Source organism: Melanotaenia boesemani, chromosome 4, assembly GCF_017639745.1.
Source record: "Melanotaenia boesemani isolate fMelBoe1 chromosome 4, fMelBoe1.pri, whole genome shotgun sequence".
Taxonomy (NCBI): Eukaryota; Metazoa; Chordata; class Actinopteri; order Atheriniformes; family Melanotaeniidae; genus Melanotaenia; species Melanotaenia boesemani.
In genome coordinates, this window is record NC_055685.1 from 34,686,496 (window position 1) to 34,708,279 (window position 21,784).

Below are 21,784 nucleotides of genomic sequence, written 5' to 3' on the forward strand. Positions count from 1 at the left end.
TATATATTACAAGAAAAATGGATTTTTTTTTTTTTATTAAAACAAGTGTAAACATAAATGGAAATACAGTAGACATGACAAAAGTTTGTAAAAAGTTCAAAAGCTTGACACAGAATATTTGGTCTGAGCAGCTTTAGTCAAGCTTTCTTGTAATAACGACGTCTTTAGAAATAGTTCTCCAGGCTTCTTGAAGGACTTTCCAAAGCTCTTTGGATGTTTCTGCCTTTCTGTTCTCAATCCAGCTGCTTCAATAATGTTGGGGTCCTGGCAGACCTCAGCCTTTTCTATACCCCCTTTTCTGACAACCACCCTTCCATAGAGCCCGTTTCTGGTGATGCTATGGCTACAGTAGATGTGTAACTAAAGTCCAGATGCATCTCATCTTTTTTTGCAGGATTTTTCCCCATTTAAGGAAATCGCTTTCTGATCCTGTTCATTTGCACCCTGTGCTGAGATAAGCCAAATTTGCAGCCAATAGTTCTTTGGGAATCACCTTGTTGCTGCAAAAATTCTATAATATGCTGGTCAAGCTGCTACGTTATGCACTTTATAAAGATGCAACTACAGAAACAGGATAACATGATGTGTCCTTTGGACAGGCTGCTGGTAAAGTAACTACAAAAGCCCATTAAAAAAAAATCTGTTCTTTGCAAAGTTGTCTCATGTTATGTGACTATCTTATGCTTGAACGATTAATAAGTCCGTGTTAGGAGGTTTGACAAGGACTGGACTGAAAATTAGTTAAAAAGCTAAAAAGGGCCAAAGAAAAACCTTGAAGGACCTTCAGAAAACCTGGGGAACTATTGATCAATATCACTTTAAAGGTTACAGGGACAAAGAAATAGAAATAAAAAGACATGAAGGATGGATCAAAGCTACTGAACAAATAATTAGTTGCTTCACCAGCTGATACAATTTCTTTAGCAAAGTGATGAACAAGCAGCATAACATTCAGGTTTCATAGGGTTAAATTCAGCAGACTAACTGACATACAGAGTACTAATAATGTGACAGCAAAGGCACGTAATAGATTGTACACAACACTACCATGAAAGGTTTCAGGAATACATGAGTTGTACTTTTCTTTTTAAGGAAAAAAAAATCAAACAAACAAAAAAGAACTAAAAATACTAAATTACTGAAATTAGGTAAGGCACTAGGAGCCAAATAGGTTAATAAACAACAGAGTTCAAAACGTCAGTAGTAAAAATAAAGGTCAAACACATACAGATCTGTTTTCTCCTCATTTTAAGCCTCAGAAAAAATCTAAACACTTACTGTGGGAAGAAAAACTGTTTTAAACCTTAAATGTGCTGCACAAGCAGGTTGAATAAAGACTTCGGTCAGACGAATCAGACGGTAGAGTGACGTTGCCAAACTCAACCATATATCTGAAAATAGAGACTCTTGAAAACATCCACTGAACCTCAGTCGTCTACTCGCGTCCCAGCTGCCCACAAGTTCTGAATCATGTGCTGCAGTTTTGGTTTGAATCAGGTTTATTTCAGATTGATGGTAACGTTTATAAAAAGGTTTAAAATGTGGTCAAAATGGTTAAAGTTACAGCTCATTAGTGTTTACGGAACCATTTCACTCCCGTTGTTCCTGTCGTCGCTCTTAGCTGCCGCCTGCCCGCTCTCTGCAACGTTAATGTTGTTGAGATGCAGAAACAGGATTGCATCCAAACTCTCTGGAGGAATGTTTGATCTCTTCCTGTGTGTGGTTCTTGCTCCGTCCCGTACAAAGTCCTGTGCAGCGTTGCCGGCCACTGCTGGGGCAGCCAGGTAGGCCCGAGCCACTGACGCCAACAGTGGAAACTGCACCGCCTTCATTCTCCACCACTGCAGGGGCTCCACGCCCATCGAAGCCCCCTTGTCGGCTTTGAAGACAGACATCTCCATATCGACTGACTCCTCCACAGAACTGTGTCTGCTCCTGGGAGCAGAGCAGAACAGGTCTCCCAGGAGGAACTCCATGCCAGACAGGCCGGCCTGAGAGCCTGGTTCCACTGACTCGCTATTGTTGACGTCTCCAGCCTCGCTGTCGTTGTCGTCATCTGCAAGCTCTCTGAAGTTGATTGGGGGGCATTCTTTGAGGCGTTTACTCCTCCGCAGGAAGTCGCTCTCAGACTCCGGTGACTCAGGGGAGGAGCTTCTCTTGATTTGGGTAAGCGTCTTGGCTTGGCTCTTCCTCCTGTCCTCCTTCACCATCCTCACAGCCTCCTTTTTCAACCAATTTAAAGTGGCTGTCTGCTCCTAGAAAATTAGGAAAACACATTTTCATTTACCTTCAGGGTATCACGCCCTTTGATAATTTCCCATTCAAAGTTTTAATGACACGCAAAGCTCAAACTACACTTCTTCCTTTCTTATTCTTATTTTGAAAAGAAAAGGTCCCCTTTTCCTTCTTGAAGTTCAAGGAATGGTGTCTACCAATCACTGAAGGTCTGGATGACCAGTATTCAGCACTGACTTTAATGACCTAAAATTTAATGCTAACCATAAATATCAGTAGTGTTTTAAGTTGAAAGCTGCAAAAAGCCAGAACTATTTCAATCAGTGGAATACAATTTGATATCATAAATTGTGTCCTAATACGATTTACAAGACAACAAGTAATGATTTAATACAATCACTTCCAGTTATATAAAAACACTAAAAGAAACTAAAAACAATAAAGAGAAAAGAAAATCTGTTCTTTAAGCCAAAAATAAACAAATAAATAATAATATTAATAATAATAATAATAGACAAGGTACCACATTCTGTACAGCTTTAAAATTTACAATTTAAAAAATTACTTATTTACAGTCTTTGAACTTAATGATAACCAAGGCAGTACAGTCTAACTTTGGATTGATGCTACTGGTGTGCTGATCAATGAAGTGATGTATTGACGTAGATGGATGCATTGTTACACCCCTGTCCCTTGAACCAACTTTCATTTAATCTTTAAGCTCTTATATTTTCATATTTTCCCAACAGAGCACTTCACTCTAAACTACAGGTTTACTTTTGGTTTCAAGAGTTTCGAAAAGTAAAATATGAGGCCAAACCTTCGGTTATCAGGTCTCTCTCGGAGGAACCAGCTCCCAGTTTGGCTTCAGGAGACAGACACCCTCGCCATCTTTAAGACCTTTCTTTCTCACAAAGCTTAGAGTTGGGGTTTGTATGGAACCTTAGCTATCCACTTAGTTATGCTGTTATAGGTTGAGGCTTCCCTCCACTCTTCTCTCTTTGCTCTTTATTTTCCATGTATAAATATATGAAATTGTTGTCATTAACTTGTGTTTCTCTTTTTGTTTGTCAGCAGGTCTCCTGCCTTGGAAATACGCTGTTTTTTTGACCGCACTGTCCCGTCCTCTCCACCCACAACCAGTCAAGGCAGATGGCCACCCTCCCCGAGTCTTCGTCTTCCTTCCTGTTAAGAGTTTTTCCTCTCCAATGTCACCCCCTGCATGCTCAGGATGGGGACTGAATTAAAAAGTTTCAATGTAATCCATTGGTTTCCTTAGCTAGATCATTAGATTTCATGAATTGGCTTGTATGAACACAGTTAATACAAACTGCATTAATGTGGATAATATAATGGATTTGATTTAGCTGGATTATAATTATGCTAAACTGAACTAAATTCTATCTTTAAAAGTGCCTTGAGATGACTTTGAACTGCTATTATAAAAATAAAGCTCAATTAAATTTAAATTAAATAATTTGCAATATATCCAGACAACTTTGGGACATCAACTGCAAATAGTAGCTATGCGATTTAAGTTTATGGGAATGTTGCCAGCGCCATCAATTTAGCAGATTATAGCTGAAAAATGCAACTTTCAGCTGATTTCTGTAGGCTAGCCTCACTATCTAAACTGATCAAATGGGCCAGTTGGAGCATTTAAAATGTACAACTCACCTGCTCCTCCATGAACCCCAGCCCGTGGAACTGTGGATCGAGGGAACACGCCACACTCAAAACTCTGTTCACAGCAGGGTTGTCGTAACAGCTCGCCAGGTTCCTCCTCATCATCCTCTTCACCTCCTTCAAAACGGTCGAAGAATCTCCTGGTCGGGGTATGAGGTGGCGCGTTAGCAGGCCTGTGAGGATTGGCTTGATCAGAGACAGTCGGGGGAAGGCCTCCTTGGCCAGAGTTCGACAGGCCACATCCAGCGGTTTGAGGACCAGACACAGCTCCTCCACAACCTTCCACTCAGAACGCAGAGCGTGGAGGCCTGTTGATGGCGTGTTGGAAGTGGAGTTTGCGCCACAGCTGCCAGATGTATTGAACTCTGAAGCATTTTCCTCTCCGGTCAAGTTACCACTGTTAATCTCTTTTATCGCATCACAGACTAGGCTTTTATTTTTGATGAGCATGCTTAGTAATGGGTACAGTAAATTCCAGGTCGGCCGGCTGTGAGCCCACGACTTGAGCCTCTCCTGTTCTTGTTTTGTCAGACCCTGCAGGAGCCTCTGAGCATGATACTGGAATGAATCTTTATTCTGAGTTGGTGGCAAGAATAGAGTGGAGATAATACCCTGGAAGTGACTGAGAGTACTGAAGATAACAGGATGTGACATCACTTCCTCGATGCAGCCCTGCACAGCGCTGAAGAAGCACGGGACTGATGGAAGACCCTCACTAAAGTGGCTGTGTTCTGCAGCGTGAGCCTCCTCGGATGACGCAGAGTCGTCCCTCTCTAAAAACGTTGTTGAATTTGGGTGTGAGGCGCTTCCTGTGGCCTCCTCACCCTTCTCGCTCTTTATTGGCCTCAACCTCGCCCTGCTTCTCCCCTCAACTCCCAACAGGACCAGATTAGGCTGAGACATTCCCCACTGCTTCGCCATCGCTTTCACCTGCGTCTCCACCACTTGAAGGGTGTAGTTTTCTTCTCCGCTCTCTATCAGTCTTTGCGTTGACAAGGCAAGATTGTGAAGACTAAAAGCATCATCTATGTAGTGGGCCCACAGTGTGAGGTACCGCTCAGTATTTCCCTGCCAGCTGTGGAGCCAAACATCTACACTTAAGGTGACAGAGTGAGGAACTTCCCGCTGATGGCTGGGAGGCCGCCCGCGTCTTTTGGGCTCAAACTCAATGGGAGCTGTGTAATCGCTTATCTCCTCATTTTCTTCACTTCCACTTCTGCTCCTCAGCAGCTGAGAAAAGCTCGCCTTGCCTTTGGCGTGGTGGTCTCTCAGGAGGTTTTCCACCTGGTAAGATAAAGGCAGCTCTCTGTAGGAGGGCAGGAGCGTGTGCAGCAGCTGTCTGAAGCCTTCCCCTTCGACCAGACCTGGAGGTTGGAGGTCCATGATGATAAAGTTGGTGATGGCACTGGTCAGTTGAGCAGGCATTACCAAGTGGGGAGCGCTGACTGGACCACTGATGGGCATCACTGGCTGAATGCGCTGTTGACCTATAGTGAAAAAGAAATTTTCAATCACTGCGAAAGAATGACGTTAACTCTTTGACTAGCAGACTTTTATTTATTGCGTTGTTATTATCCCTCTTTGTAGAATGAAGCCATGCTTTGGACCGCTTCATCCTCACTACCATGTAAACAACGCAATGAGCACTGGTGTTGCCTTCAACTGTCGGCACAAATATAGTAATCAATGAGCTCAGACAGCCCCTCCCCAAGCGATTACAACTAATAACTGAAGTTCGGACAACAATTGTGAATTCTGATCCTTAAATTTTTCCCAGTTACTGAAATGTTAATGTAATTTTGAGAAACTGCAGCGCTCCAACACGGACCTTCAATAAAAAGTTTCTCATTGTTCTGCATTAAGGTGGAGGTAAACGCGCCATACAAAAGTTTTTCTAACGCAAAGCACCAAAGAAATGTCTGAAGTGCGCGAACAGACGACAAATAATCATGGCGGAGTTTAAAATATCTAGATCTGATGTAAATGTTTTGGTTTGCTGTTGTGAACTGCCTGTACACCAAAACAAAGCATCATGCGCCTCACTTTCTTCTACCTCTTAGTCCACCCCATGCCTCGTCTGCGAAGGAATGTGCAAAGTACAAACACACTGAGCAAAACAATGTCACCAGTTTGTGGAACATGTCGAATAAACTTATAACGTTTATGTTTTTATCCAAGATCTAAATAAATAACTGCAGTAAAACACTGTACATTAAAATCATTCCTTAAAACAACTTATGATTCTCTTTGGCTCTAAGCAATAGTTATTCCGCAATCCAACTCCTTTATTCTGCCGTCCTTATTTGTTAAGAGACCTCCAATGGAAACTGTTGCACTTTGCAGACTACTGTCCGAAATAAATACGTTAAAAAAATTAACTCTTTGTTATAAACTTTTTCTTCAGGAGCGGACCCACACGATGTGGCGCTATGAGATGTTTAAATAAGGTGCGATTGGTGTTGCTAACACACTAAAACGTAGCTTTGTGCAGTACCATTAAAATAATTCATAAAAGTATTTCCACAACTATACCGTTATTTTACATTGTTTCCCCATGCATGACTGATAGCCAGTATCCAATGTGGAAAATGTGCCTAACAGTCAATTTTTGAGTATTTAAAAATTATATGCACAGTCTTTATCATAGCTCTAAATCCGTCATTGTCGACGGTACTTATCTGGAACATCTGTGGTCCTATGGAATGTGTTTGGGGTCGTCCATCTTTATCCACCACTTACTTATTTTGTCACAGACAGTACTGCTAGCAAAAACGTCCAGAAGTGACACGTGACTCGAGTGTCCTCCAGCGTCTGCAGTTCTACCCGTAAATGTAGACGATCTCGATCTAAGTTTCTTATATTGTTGGTACTCCAAAGCATGTCTGCGGCTAAGGTGGTTCAGCAAGTTGCTCGTGCTGCCGTTTTTGGCTAAAACTTTAGCTCGACAGCATTTACAGTAAATAGTTGTTTGCGCCACGTCCGATCTTTTAAAACCAAAAAAATTCCAGACAAGAGAAAATGCCCCCCTTTTCGGTAAAAGGTCTTCTCTGGCATAGTGTTTAATTTCAATGTTTGGTATAGCTGCGCTTTCGAAACTTTCTCTGCTCATTTTCACCACTCAAAATCAACAATAACACAACCACACTAAACCATGCAGCACGTCGCTGTGCAACGATGAATAAAGTCCCTCCTCAAACATTTCCTGACGCGCCACGTTCCCAAAGCCCCCAAACAGCATGGAAAAGTTTGGGAAACCCTGCTTTAAGATATTTAAATCAGTGTTGCAGAATTCACATCTTAACATAAAAAATTAATAAAAAACCAAAATAGGTTTTTACCATGAATTTGCCTCATAAAGACTACCTTATCTTGAAAAGGGGATAATTTATGGTTACTACTAAAAAATGTATTGTACCATACTAAATTACTCAATTCAATACATTAACTAGGAAAAATTTAACAAAACAAAAAAATTAAATTAAAATTGGAATAAAAAAAAGTGAATTCTAGACTTTTGACTTTTATTATGTTGGCAATTAATAATTAAACATTTTCTCAATCTAAAGGTTGGTGCTAGTCTGCCCATACTACATCTGCAGGGCAAAAGAGAATTTTTGTATACTGTTCCATAGCCGATCAGTGCAAACCATCTTTAAAACTCTGATAAAATGTCCTATGAAAGAGGCGGATCAAAAGAAACTGAAGAAAAGAGAATTACTGAGAGACAGAAGTTATTCTGATCTGCTTAAGAAGCCACAAAAGCAACTGCAGTTGTGATTTTGACGCCTTAACCAGCCTACCTTTCCAGCGGAGAAAATCATTATTTTGGCAGATCGAAAGATTGATGTATAAAAATGGGGCTTTTAAAGTCAATTGTTTATTAAACTTGAACAAATGCAGTCCTAGCAATTTACATTTAGCTGTATTTTACACTAGTCCCAAGTGCTGCCTGCAGCCTTTAGTTTCAACCAGTGGGGGGATAGCAAACCGCCTGGTTTCTGTTTTCATGATGGCGCAAATGAGTTTAGGTTCCACTCACCATCCATAAAGTGTCCGGTCACCCCCAAATAGTTGTGGTTGCCAGCTGAGGTACAGCCATCTCCAGTTGTAGAAACGTAGTTGGGCGAATCCTCCGCTAAAATCTCAGGGTTGTTTTTCTTTTCGCCATCGTACATCTTCATGATTTTGGTCGTCACTGTAGTGCTGCGAGGTGGTTTGTATGATGGGTCATTGGACGCTGTTTGCAACTCCTCTGTTAACCCCTCGTCTTCCACTATGTTTATCGGCCCACAGTTCATCGCTATCCACTTGGCAATCACATTCGCCAGCTTGTCGGTCCCATACTTGCTCATACGCGGGGTGTTCTCCTCGAGATTAGTTTGGCGAAAAGCTTTGTTATGGCTAACCGACTTGCTAACATCGTCGCTGCTAGCGTTAGCTGTGGCTGCACTCGCAGGGTGCTTTGCCTTGATGTGGTAGGCTAAACTTGCGTTGCTTCGGTGGTAAGCAAACTCCTTCTTACAAATAAGGCATATCACTCTACCTTTATCAATGGTGCCGTCAGGACGTTTTGTAAAAGCAAATTTCCCATTCATCGGACCGACAACTCTTGCATGCTCCTCCATCTTTGCTAGAAATGTGACGTTCATGAACGAATCGATTCTTGTGAACGACACTTTTAAATGAACGATGAAAACCGAGTCACAGCTGTGAGACGTTCATTTGTGAGCCATTCTTTTTATATACAAATTTTCCACACTTCCTTCATCACATATGTGACATCATTAAAGTCGGATGTCCAACACGCTCCATTTATGTGAAGCATCTATAAGCAGAGAGTATTGTTTGGAAACAAATGCTGTAAGTTCTATCCAAACATTTACTAGAATTTGCACTGACTGCTCAGGTTTATCCTTTTTAATTTATTTTCGCTATATTTTTTAAAAATCTTGTATAGTAGATTTTTTATAGGTACATATATTGATTGTCATTCTTATATATTGTGAAATTTCATAAGATATTGTAAGAACAAGCCAGTCTTTTGGATGGCTCTTTTAAAGGAATGGCTCAAGATCCGACTCCCTTCAAAGACCCATAAATCCCATCTCTAATTCATGTCTCCCACTAAGGACTCCTGATTAGCGTTGTGCGAGTCATGAACGAATCGTTCAAATCTCGAGAATCACTTTACTGACTCGCAAATCACGATTCCTCGTCCCCACTGACTCATTCACTGAATCGCCCCTGCTACTGCTAGCAAGCTAACTAAAGAGACCAAACAATATAAAGTATTGTGAAACTGCGATTATAACTGCACTTGTAGAAACATATTAAGCTAATTATTGTAATACAGGGAAAAGCAACAGCTCCTGTCTTTTAACTAAACTCTCCATTTCCCTGGCGGACCATATTTCCCTCCCTGCTATGAGCTGTGAATGAGCTAGCTCACAGTTAGCATCACTCGACTGGTAGCACGTGAAACTCACTCACCCCCTTACTTGAAGATATTACGCCACAACTTCAGTGTTTTTATTATATCACATGTGCATATTCTGTATTTTCTTTTATTGAAATTTTATCTGTTTACAGTTGTGCTGCTGTTTATTCTGACTGAGAATTTCAATAAAAACTTATATGAAAAAATAAAACTCAAGCTTCTCATCCGGTTAACAATCATGTTTTCTATTAAGTGTTTATCTCCACAATTTTTTTTAATGTACTTAAAATTTAATGTAATGTAATTTTCATTATCAAAACTGACACTGGTTATTTATGTGTTTATTTTATATTTTTTATGTGTTATTTATGAGGCAACAAAAAGTCAAAATACTTCAAAAATGCCTTTGACACACTTTATTGTTCATGTTTAAGTCATGTACAAAAAAAAAATGCACATTTTTGATGGACAATTAATATAAAAAAAACTTCCAACTGTCTGACTGTACACATACATCATCGTCATCATGTGTCTTATCCTATGATCAGCTGATCACCATCTTCTCCAGCATCTGGTGTTCTCTTCTTGGTCTGTAGCTCTCCAGTGTCTGCATCCTGGTGGACTCCATCTCTGCTGCTTACAGCGTCTCTCTCCTCAGCTGATCCGTCTTCTTCTTCTTGCAGAATGTGCAGCGTTTGTGGGTGGAACTGATGTGTGTCCTAGAAGCAGGTATGGTGCCCAGTCTTTGCCAGCCATCATTTCTTAAGCTGGTTGACCTGCAATCACATATTTGGTGTTATTAAAAAACTAGTTAACATTGGATGCTTCCATTGCAATTCACAATCTTAACCACTTAATCCAACCAGTTAACATCCCATCAGATCTCACAGAGCACTGTTGGCATTTACCTTGTATCTCTAAAATCATTCACTCTATGATGTTTTATATAAAGATGATTAAACAAAATAAACACTGATCAAACACAAAGAGATGAACCCATTTCTATTTCCCTCCCTCTTTGCCTCTAGTTTACAAGTGAAGTTAGACAATGTGAATATAGCAACTTTAAAAAGCCAAATAAAGCATATTCATTAACATTACTTACACAATAAAAACAACAGCATCAACAAAAAAACTCTCCTACTTGCCTTTATGAAAATGCCGAGAGCAAACACGCATGAAGGGAGATGGTGGTGAAAGTGATGTCCTTCCCTCACCGCTGCGACCCAGGCCATCCGATGTCTCCGTTACATCCTCAACCTGCTGTCCAAAGCCTCGTTTAAAAGTGGGAAACTGGAAAAAATCTAACGTCGTGGCCAACTTTTCTACCTTTTTAATCGTGTGACTTAGTATGGCAGTCTTTCACACAACACGAGACTCCCATTTTATCAAAGATTATAACGCAGCAAAGACGATGAACAGTCGTTTACAACGAGGATGCAACCAACATGGCGATCGACTGCGGCTATCCCGAGTGTGACGTCAGCTGACACAGACCAACTGAGAATGGAAAATAGATTTTTGCCATATTTGGGCAGAAAAAACAATCTGAATTATTAAAAATGAAAACAACTGTTCATATTTATTTACCCCATACTTACATACATATATTTGCAGAAGTTATATTTGCATGCATTTTGAAATAAAAAGTCCAACACCAGCTTTGCAGTGAAGTTTTGTCTTTTTGAGGGGTAAGCACATTCAATATGAGAAGACATCCAAGCAGCAAGCAATAACTGTATTGTTCATAGATATTTTTTCTGTTTAAACATTGCACATTTAGTCAGTTGCACTTATATTTAATTTCATGTGTAAGTTAGAGAAAGAATAATAAAAGGTTCCTCTTGGAGATCTGTTGACCTTTCACTTTTTTAGATTATATAGATTATATTAATAGAATATTTTCAATTAGTCATTTTAGTGGTATGAATCAGTCAGAAATGGGGTGAAGCTTGTGTGTACATGTAGATTTCAAGGTACTTTTCGGGCAACTGACTCAAAAACCTGATTCACTTTGGTGAGTGACTCATTCAAACTCGAGTCAGTAAAAAGAATGGAGTATACCATCACTACTCCTTGCCCTCCTAATTACGACGAGAGCCTATCAGCATTTTGCTAGACAAGCCTAAACACAATAACAGCCAATCAATGTCCACTTTAGGGTCTGACTGACCTTTGTTTTTTATTACCGTTATTATATATAAAAAACACAACTTGCAAACAGTAACAGTAAAATTAGAGATTAAAAAATAGATTAACGGGATTAAAAAACATAACATGCTAAATGTACGTTATTAATGCGATAATTTGTCACCCCTAGAATATATGACATATTTGTCCATGTTAACTTAGCTAATGATCACCAATTCATTCAATTGTAGAATTAATGTCTTTACTGAATAAGTGGGTCTGTGGGGGAAGCACACCTTAACAATTTCACACCGCTAGCTTCATGCTGCCTCCGATTCAGGCCGCTGCCCCTTGACTTCCCTTTTCATGTCCACAGATGGGCAATAGTCTACGTCTTCGGTGTCATCAGATGGCCAACCAGAGACGAAGTGTGCTCTGCATACCCAGTGCCAGGGCCTTGCCTTCCATTTTACATGGCTAATTAACATGAATCCAGTCTACTCACTGGTGTTTGTTAACAGGTAACTGGTGAAAACTTATTCCCTGGCATTGCTCAAATTTCCTCAGTAAAGACGGAGACAAAAACCAGTTCACTCTACAGCCGCACGTTCTGCCCCCCAGAAGCAGTTATCCGCATGCATGAGTGAAGTATGCATAAATTAAGAAAAGGGTCTATTATTCTGGTGATTCAGGGTGTGTTCACACATGAGAGGTTTAATTAAATTAAAACAAACCCTGCTGTGATCCCACTGGTGCAAAGACTTCAACAATGTGCAAATGCCGTCATGGCAAAGCTAGTGAAGAGCAAACAAATCTGACTATACATTTCAGAAACGTACAGCATACCACTGCATACAGCCTACTTTCATACAACAAACATTAATGTTCTGGAAGATCCTAAATTCCATCTACTAAATATGTCAGAGGAACTATATAAACCTTATTCCTTGTTTTTGTTTAGTTTTTGAATGAAGTATCAGTCGGTCTGCTGAACAGCAAAGGGAACCAGGATTAAGAAACTGGTCTACAAGTGGGAACACACCCTGTAACCATTAGAAACAGCAATGGAAAATTGAAGCCTGTGTTGTAATAAACACAAACCTTTGAAGCTCTCTTACCTGTTGGCAGATTTCGATCCTTCTCTCGGAGTTTGATGTGATGCCTGCTCGTCAAATGGTTTTGGAGATCTGCTGCTCCTCCTATACAGTTTACATGCTCCAAGCACAGCTTGCACACCGCCGTGCTCCGATCCAGAGGCCGACCGGTCGGGTCTGGCTCCAACCCAAAGAAGTACCAGGGACTGTTCTGGTGGCTTCCCAGGTTGCTCAGCAGTTTCTCTGTTCCAGGCAGAAAATCATACTTATCCATCACATGAGAACTCGGGGACTGTAAGGAGGTGAAGGGGATACCAGACAGCAGGCCGGGATCAATAGCTGCTTCTGTGCTTGGCACTGTCGTCACGTCACTGATGACAGGCATGGGGCTCTGTGATTGGCTCTGGTCTGACCAAAGGGAGGTGGCACTCTGCTCTGGGAGGGTGACCACCTGGATGTCCTGCAGGAGACGCAGAGCTGTCTCCTTATGTCCAATTTCACATTTCATGTTGTCACCTGCATCGACAACACAGACCAATGCACAAAGCTAACATGAACAAATTATATATTCTTTAAAGTAAAAACAATTAAATTTATCATTAAACTCAGCTGAAGGTTATTAGTTTGCATCCATCACACACACACAACTCACCCAGCCCCAGTCCCAAAAGTGAGGCATAGTCTTTGCCAATCCAGACTTTGAGCTCTGCTCCCTCTGAAATAGACCGGGAAACCTTGTAGTAGATGTGCCGGTAAAACTGGAAAACGACCAAGTTGTGTTCCTCCTCATTGCTGGTGTAAGTTACATATCTGAAACATAAAGCAAAACGTACAGCGAGTCCCTCTACCAGCTTTCACATTAAACTAAAACATCAGAGACGATCGTCACTGCTCACCTCATCCAGTTCGATTTGTTTTCATCAGATGCATCCACAAAGATGAAAGAAGTATCATCTCTGATCTGGAGGTGGAAAAACATCTTTTAATTACAGATAAGATCAAATATGACTGCCTTCTTAGCTCACTCGCTTCTTCGGCTCACTGATTGACATCATATATTTGTTAATAGCAAATTGACAAAGAAAGCTTGGCTGCCATGAAGCTTTTATCCCACTGTGTGCAGTAATTTTGAGTCGTTTTGACCAAAGTTAGACATTTTAAATACAGGACAAGGACACCTGGATAAAACAGACTTAAATATTTCCAAAAGGACAAAGAGGCACAAATACTTGTTGAACTCACGCTCACAAATCAAAGTTAAACAGGTTCCATTCTGTGAAACATGATGTGTGATAAATATTTGTATGTGTGATGAGATAATGGTACCATTTTCTACTTACAGCCCAGGCATATTTGAGGTTGTTTGGCATTTGTCCCTTGCACATTTCCCCTACAAAGGGCCCAAACATGACGCCCTGCTGAAGCTGACACTTGGCATACACATTCATCTCTCCTTGTTCCTCGACAGAGGATCTGGCATCGGGCTTTCCAGGCGCAGCTTCCCTGGACAGGCACAGGCAGGAAGGCAGGGACAGCACGGCCCGCAAGGGGCCTCCGTGGAGCCACGGCTCGCCGGGTGGCACCACAGCGTCTGGAACGTAGTTTGAGCTTGAAGGGCTCTGAAGAAATGGAGAATCCTCCAGGAGTTCATCATGGCTGAAATCTGCAACTGGAGAATAATAGTGTCAAAATTTGCAATTAGGTTGAGACACTAAGGGAAATCAAGAAAACTGATCCATTTTGACAGAGAGGATTCCTGTTTAACAATAGAAATGATAGAATTAAGCACCAGTTAGTGTAAAACCTGAGTTTACAAAAAGATACACACAACTGTCCCGACTGTGGACCAGCCTGCCAGAGAACCTCAGGGCTGCAGAGACTGTTGATGTTTTCAAAAACAGGCTTTCGTTTTAGTTTAGCTTATAGCTGAATTTTATTTTGTTTAGATTTTTGCTTATTTAACCATATATTCTTCTATTATTTTTACCACCTATTTATATAGCTTTCTGTTTCATTGTTTTACTGTTTTATTGCTTTATTTTTACACAAGTAGTTTTTATAAATGCTTTTATTTATATTTTTCCTGAACTCCTTTATTGTATCTTTATTTTTGTCACTCTTATCAGTTTTTATTGTTTACAAGTGTATTTATTCTTGTTTTTACTGTTTAACTCCAGGGTTTCCTCCTGGGGATCCTTCACACCAGCAGCTCTGTCTGTGGGGTTGTTGCCATGGTGACGGCCATCGTCTCAGTGGCTGGGGGTCCTGCACTGCAGCCCTGTGGCTGTGGTGTGGGCACCGGCATGTCCTCACCTGGGTGGTTCCTGTAGTGGCGCTCTGTAAGGTCATGGGTGGGGTGGCTTCTGGTGTGACTGGATCCCCATGAAATCGTTTCTTCACAGCAGAGTCAAGCCAGATGTTTTCATTTTATTATATTTTTAGAGACAGTTATTATAGATGGGAGTTCATGCTTGTACAGACTGGGGTATGGGCGGGTGGGGGGAGTGTGCATGCGCTTGGTTTGTATGAGTGTGAGTTTATGTACAACTGTGCCTTTTCATTCTTTGTTCCATTCATTCATTATTAGATGTGTGAAGGTTTTTTTTTGTTTTTATTATGTACAGCACTTTGTGTTACTTTGTGTATGAAAGTGCTATATAAATCAAATTTGATTTGATATTTATAAAGCAAAAACAGAAAGTTTGAGTTCATCAGATCCTTTTGTTTGTTTTCTTGGAGTGTGACCTTGAGTTCACTGGTTTCAAGCTGAGTATGAAGCAGCCAGGGATGAAACTCAGTCCCTCTGAATACAAAGTCATGGTTTTTAAACCGATGAAAAGGATGGAGTGCTCCCTCCAGGAACACTGGAGAGTATCTGCCTCAGGTGGGAGAGTTAAAATATATACAGGTCCTGTTTATCATTGATGGAAAACTGGAGCAAGAGACTGACAGAAGGACTGATGCTACATGCGCCATAACGAGGGTGTTGCACCAAAGAGCAGAAAGACGAAGCTTCGTCTACTGGTCCATCTTCGTTCAAACCCTCACCTATGGTCCTGAGATATGGGTTGCCTCCCTTTGATGGTTTTCGAGCACACCCAACTAGAATGTGCATGGACTTTTCTGGAATTTTAGCGATTCCAATTCAAAGCCATTGTGTTTCTGGAGCTTCATTTATTCACAACTTAACCAGTTATTATACATTCACTCTAAATGATGGTTGTTTTTCCTGCTGCATTAGATGAGCATTTGTATTAAACTACCTGGGCAAGCTTCACTTGGTTCAAGTTCAAGTGCAAGTTTGAGATGTATTGAGGAGCTGCCCGACTCTGCCCGTTGAGGAAGAGACACTGCGACCCTCTGTGCTTTAACATTTTTAACAGTGTTTGTGTGTTTTGATGTAAATAAATTTTTAACTGAGAAAAAACAAATTATTCGGTAATTAATACATTTGTCAATGCTTTCAACATTTTAAAAAGAAAACATGACATTTGATATAGTTAACTTGTAATAAGGTTCTTTCATTATATATTGTGTGGTTTAATGCTAAATATTTTGACTTTAGGGTGGCAGCTCACGGCCTTGTGATTCATATGTGTATCAATAGGAAGATGTATTTTTAGATATAAATATTGGATTAATAATCCCAGACTGTGCACAATAAATAAATAGAATTATCTATAAACTCAATTTCATTTACTCACATGGGGAAAAGAAGCTTATATTGCCAATATGTGTTCAAAATCTATTGATAGAGACTCGAGAAGACATCTGAATCAAATGGGGTGTGTCCGAGTGGCATTGCCCATTGTGACGTCATCGACCGGCGCCGGGACCCGAGCAGATCTGCGTACCCGAGGACATCTGGACCGTCAAGCTTTCTGAGTTTGGGCCGTGTTATCTCTGCGCATGCGTATAAGCATATTTCGATCGTTATTGAACGTTTCCTTTGGAAAAACAATGTGCCATGTTGCACCGTTTATCCGCTTCAGTGAATGAGACACCAAAATACATGATAAAAACCACAAGAAACCCCTTCGTTTTGAGAAATACCTCCACTTACTAGTTACATGCATCACCCTATGCTGTAATTTGCCGTGCTTACGAGGAATTTGCGGCAGTGGTGTTTATGTAAATGATGCATGTATTCAGAAATACGCTAACTGCACTTGCATCTATTTATATTACTTTACAGAGAATTCTCACAACATAACCAGACCAAGGCGCGTGGATCGGTAATGGGGAATATTTTCCCTACACTAGTAAACTTATTCGCAACTTGTGGTGTTGCAGATTTAAGGTAACTGGTGGAAGAGCAGCTCTCTCGCTCTATTTATGATTTACAAGGGGAAAATCAATTAATTCAGTCATCATTGGAAAATGAAAACCCGCAAAATTTACCTTGAGTCTCTGAAAATGCTGCAGGGGTCGCAGAGGATATGCTCTCAAAAAAATCTGCAGGATGTCGACGTCTCAGATGACTTCTTAAATTTGTGGTGTTTCCTTTAGAAACCACTATTTTTCTGCATAAACGGCAGATGGCCTCATCTGAGTTCAGCGGTCGTCCATTTTCATCCGCTTTGAAGCCAAAGTACAGCCACACAATGGACTTGCCTCTTGGTTTGCTTATGAGATCCATGTTTGTGTCCCCCCTCTCTGCAGACTGGTCGCTAGCTGCAGGGCTGCGATCAGAGCTCGGGTCGATAGAACACGTGCATCTGAAACGTCACTAATGTTTTAAATGTATTTCTTCAATTACGACACTCAATGTAGAAACGTCTGAAGCATTGATCCATGATGATTTCAATCAGGCCATACAGTCTCAGTTGATCTCTTTAAAATACAAGTCAGACATCGAGTTTGTGGTACACCTTCTATCTGATCTGTTTCTATGCTTTTTACGTCCTTTCGAATCGACCTCCGGCAATACAGCGAAACTGCATGGGTTGCCAGATCCTATTGTCAATACACTTGCACAAACCATGAACGTAGAACTGAGACAAAAAAAAAAAAAAAAAAAAAAAAAAAAACTCGGGAAAACGTAGAAAAATTCTAAAGAGTTATTAACATTAATCAAGAACAATTTATTGTTGAAAATACATCTAACAGGTTCCACTGAGAGGAAGGCTCAGCATTCACCCCCCTTTCACCCAAAACCACATCCCACCACTTCCTCACTGCACCACAGGCAGGTAAGTCTTGAAACCACATAAAACAGACGAACTGCACTCTGAAATACAACCTTGAAATTTTCAGATGCATCAGAAATTCATTTACGCTGGAGACACCTGATACCTTTTTAAATACCATGATTCTGTCACATTTTTCCTGTATTTCTCAAGCTGCTAAGATGCTAAGTTTTGAAAAGATGATCATATTTGCAAATGAATATCTAGTGTTAAAATTATTATCTTCATCTCTGAAGCCCTTTGTTCACCTGACCTCTGAACAAATAAACAGAGTAACCAACGGTGTAACATTTCCAATCATAAAACTGCTTTTGCATAATCAGCCTTCTCATAAAAGGCCATGAAGTAATAGTACAAGTTCCTCACAGACTTAAAGACCAGCACAAATTACAGAACCTTCTCTAGAGAGAAAAATAAAAGATGTTAAGAAATCAAACCTGTCGCACTGACTCTTTTAAATTATACCTTAATGCCTCAGTTGTCGGTGACCTCATTACCTCTTTTGCTTCTTTCCACATTATGAATACATACATGTTTTTCCCCATTTGTATCGTTGCACTGTATCTTTGTATTGTATGAAATGAGTTTTTGTCTCTGCAAGAGTTTTAACTTTATACTGACCACATATTGTAATGGATTTTCTGTTTCTAATCTTTATCATGTCTGTTTTTTTTTCCCTACTTTCTTAATCCTTTAAATTTCTTACCTGCCACGCAGGGACTGCAGATAAAAACTAGCTAGAAAGCTATAGTCTGGTGCAGTGCATCACTTTTCAGTCTAAGTTTGATAATGTTTCAGTACATGGTCCCTGACAAATAGACTATTTAAATAAAAAAAATAATAATAATAATAAAAAACACAATAAAAATGTATAAATAAATAAATAAATAAATAAATAAAATGGGGATTTTGTCAGATGACAATGCCCTTAAAATAAAATTTATGGTATGTTTAGGTAACTTGATAAGAGTATTTTGTTGTATTATTTCACACTTGGGCTTTACTGTTTTTACAGATCCAAAATTATTTTTGAGTCCAGTGGAGTGTAGACATGTGGACAGACGTTTCATCCACAACCAGACAGAGACTGTAAGTCTTCACAGGAGCAGGCCCAGGTTTGAGTCCCAACCTGGGGTCCTTTGCTGCTCTTTCTGCCCACTTGCTATAGTCCATTAAGGTCACCAGTCCGATGCAGCTTTCATCCAAGCTTGTCACCCATGCCTCTTTGCAATTTATCATTTCAGGTGCTTCATCCTCATCTTTCTTTATTTATTCATTCATTCATTCATTCATTCATTCATTCATTCATTCATTCATTCATTCATTTGCCTGCCTTCCCTCGCTCACTTCTCCTGGATTGATTTAACAGCCAATCAGCATTTATCCAACACTCATCATTTCATTGAGCAGAGTTGTGTGGTCAGGAAGAAAACTTTCCTCTGCAAAGGCATTAAAATTATCATAAATAAGTAGAGTTTGCCCCTCTAAAGACCCACTACAGTTTTCCTATCATCCAGGGGTTGAGGTTGAGGATGCCAGCATATACTTGCTTAGGTAAGCCAGCTCTTATCTTGCAGCACTGAGGATCATGTTTGTATTCACCACAACAAACTCGGCATACGCTGCTTTGTGAGAAGCTCCAGAAAACACAGGCAGATCCTTCTACTGCCTTCACCTCAGACTTCCAGTGCAGCTCAGAGTCCTGTCATTTCCAGGAAAACTCCAGACAACTTTGCAGATGTGTGTGTATTGGTGATGGACAAGAGGGCTGGATACAGATAACTGGCAGGCTTCTTTTGTAGTATAGTGACCTCTTGATTGCAACCATTACAAATTACATTTTTGTGGATTTTAGGGAGAGTAGGAATACACTAAACAGCATTTCCATTTTGGTAGAGGGTATGTATGACCTGGGTGTTCACATGAACAAGAAACGGAGCACTAAAGATGTCTACAAAAAGGAACAAAGAAAACTACATCTTGAGAGAGTTTATGGCTTTCAATGTTAGCAGCCAGATGAATGAACTTATAAAGAAGTTTATCTTCTTACAAAGCCTTCTGCTGCAGACTGCTCTGTAACCCTTGGTGCTGGTTGAACAAAGACTATTGCAGTGCATAATGCATCTGCCTTTTACTTTATAATTTATTAAATAAACATATATATTAAATAGCAACGCAAACCTCTACAGGACCCTTTTGGGAAAAAGAATTTTTTCTGTATAGCTATCTTAAAAAGCTTTAAAACAACGACAGTAGTGGGTCACTCTACAGCTGCCCTATGTCAAGTGTAAGGGGGTGGATGCACGCTCAGCTACTGTGCGGAGTAAAGACACAAAATCATGCATAGTTCAAATCACATCATTTATGCAAACAAAATATCGTAAGTTAGTGGGAAATTACCTTGAGTATCAAGCAAAGCTCCAGATGTCGTGTGGGAAGTGTTATCCAAAAATTCTGCACGATGTCGACGCGTCAGATGACTTCTTAAATTCGTAGTGTTCCCTCCTTTTGCGAGCACTATTTTTCTGCATAAACGGCAAATGGCCTCATCACTTCTCAGAGGCTGTCCCCTTTCATCCGCTTTCAGGCCAAAGTACATCCACACGATGGACTTACTTCTAGGTTTACTTATGAGATCCATGCTTGTGCTCCTTCTCTGAGCAGTTCGCTAGCTGCAGAGTTGCTGCTAGACCTTGAGTGAATAGAATAGACACCGAATTAAAATGCACCTAGAGTAAACATGTATGACTTAAATTATTGCACTAAAACTGACACATGAAAAGCACATAGCTGCACGATAACCTTAAATTCTTAGTGAGTGTTATTAAAACATGTAGAATACTAGTGATTGGGCTCCCGGAGCACCTTCTATCTAAACTAGGTCTACACCCTTTGCGTCGTTAGCAGTCGACCAACGGCATTATGTTGCGACCACATCTGTTGCCAGGTCCTGTTGTCAACAAACCTACACAAAGCATGCAAGCATCGAAAAAAAACAAGCTGGAAAAACAGGAAAATATACTTAAAACCTCGCCCAGATGCCTAAAAACAAGCAACTGAGTCACTTCGTTTTGCTTTTTAAAATAAGTCAGAAACATTACGTTAGTTGCTTTCCCCATGTTTTGTCGAGTTAGTTTTTTTTATATACCGTAACACAATTAAAAAATAGTAAACCCAAAGCAACTCCAATAAATATGATAAAAAAAAAAAACATAAAAATCTGAAATATTGTAAAGTTAGAAAAGTTAGACATAGAAAACCAAATAAAAAAGAATAATGAAAAGTTTTACCCATATACAATAATAAATGGAAATTAGTATCTTAATTTAGAGAATATATATTTGCTGATAAGCATTTAAGTAAAATATAATGGATTGTCATGTTTATGCAATCTTTTTTGTACAGTGTACATAAAGTGTGGTGACAAGTGAAAAGGAAACCTCTCAGGTGTGAAACAGCATTTCTGAAAACACAATATGTCAAACAAACATCAAAAGACAAAACACTACAATGTTTTAGAATACAAAACACAGTATCCAAACACAGCATCATTCAAAATAATGACAAAAAGAAAACAATTTATTTGTTGTAAATTGTATGGACTAGCATGATTGTATTGTTCACTGGTGGGCCACCACAGTAAATAGGTACCCAAACTGAGCTAAATTCTGCTTAAAAACAAGTTAACAGCTCCCTCAGTAGGTCTTCTTACTTACTCCTACTAACTGTTGTATTAAAAAGAGACAGTTGTTTAAAATTAAGAAAGCTGAGCTAAAGTTATTTAGCATGTCAAAATGCCTGCCCATTTTTGTCACATGGAATTTCAAATTATTGTTAGCAATAATCCTGTTCAAATATAAAAAATAATGTTATTTTGATATTTTTTTAAACAGTCATTAACTATATATTTTTTACATATCAGGACACAAGTTAAAAATAATTGGGTCCTTATTAAGTTTAAATTAGGAAAATACAGACTTAGGTGGACAATATTATGTGACATTGGTTTCATA

At 39.8% G+C, this 21,784-nt stretch overlaps 1 protein-coding gene across 2 annotated transcripts; it reads right to left on the reverse strand.

Annotated features, from left to right (window-relative positions):
• Positions 1-19: 19 nt before the first annotated feature.
• On the reverse strand, positions 20-20,458 carry LOC121638472. 2 transcript variants are annotated; one of them, XM_041983281.1, is made up of 7 exons: positions 20,172-20,458; positions 13,923-14,251; positions 13,479-13,543; positions 13,235-13,392; positions 12,607-13,098; positions 3,913-5,408; positions 20-2,255 (listed from the first exon to the last, which is right to left on the reverse strand). In XM_041983281.1, exons 1-7 carry the CDS (start codon positions 20,410-20,412, stop codon positions 1,578-1,580), a joined length of 3,459 nt encoding a protein of 1,152 aa, XP_041839215.1. In that variant the 5' UTR covers positions 20,413-20,458; the 3' UTR covers positions 20-1,577. The 2 variants fall into 2 exon arrangements, with proteins under 2 accessions (XP_041839215.1, XP_041839216.1); XM_041983282.1 differs by lacking the exon at positions 20,172-20,458 and adding an exon at positions 16,984-17,418.
• Positions 20,459-21,784: the final 1,326 nt, after the last annotated feature.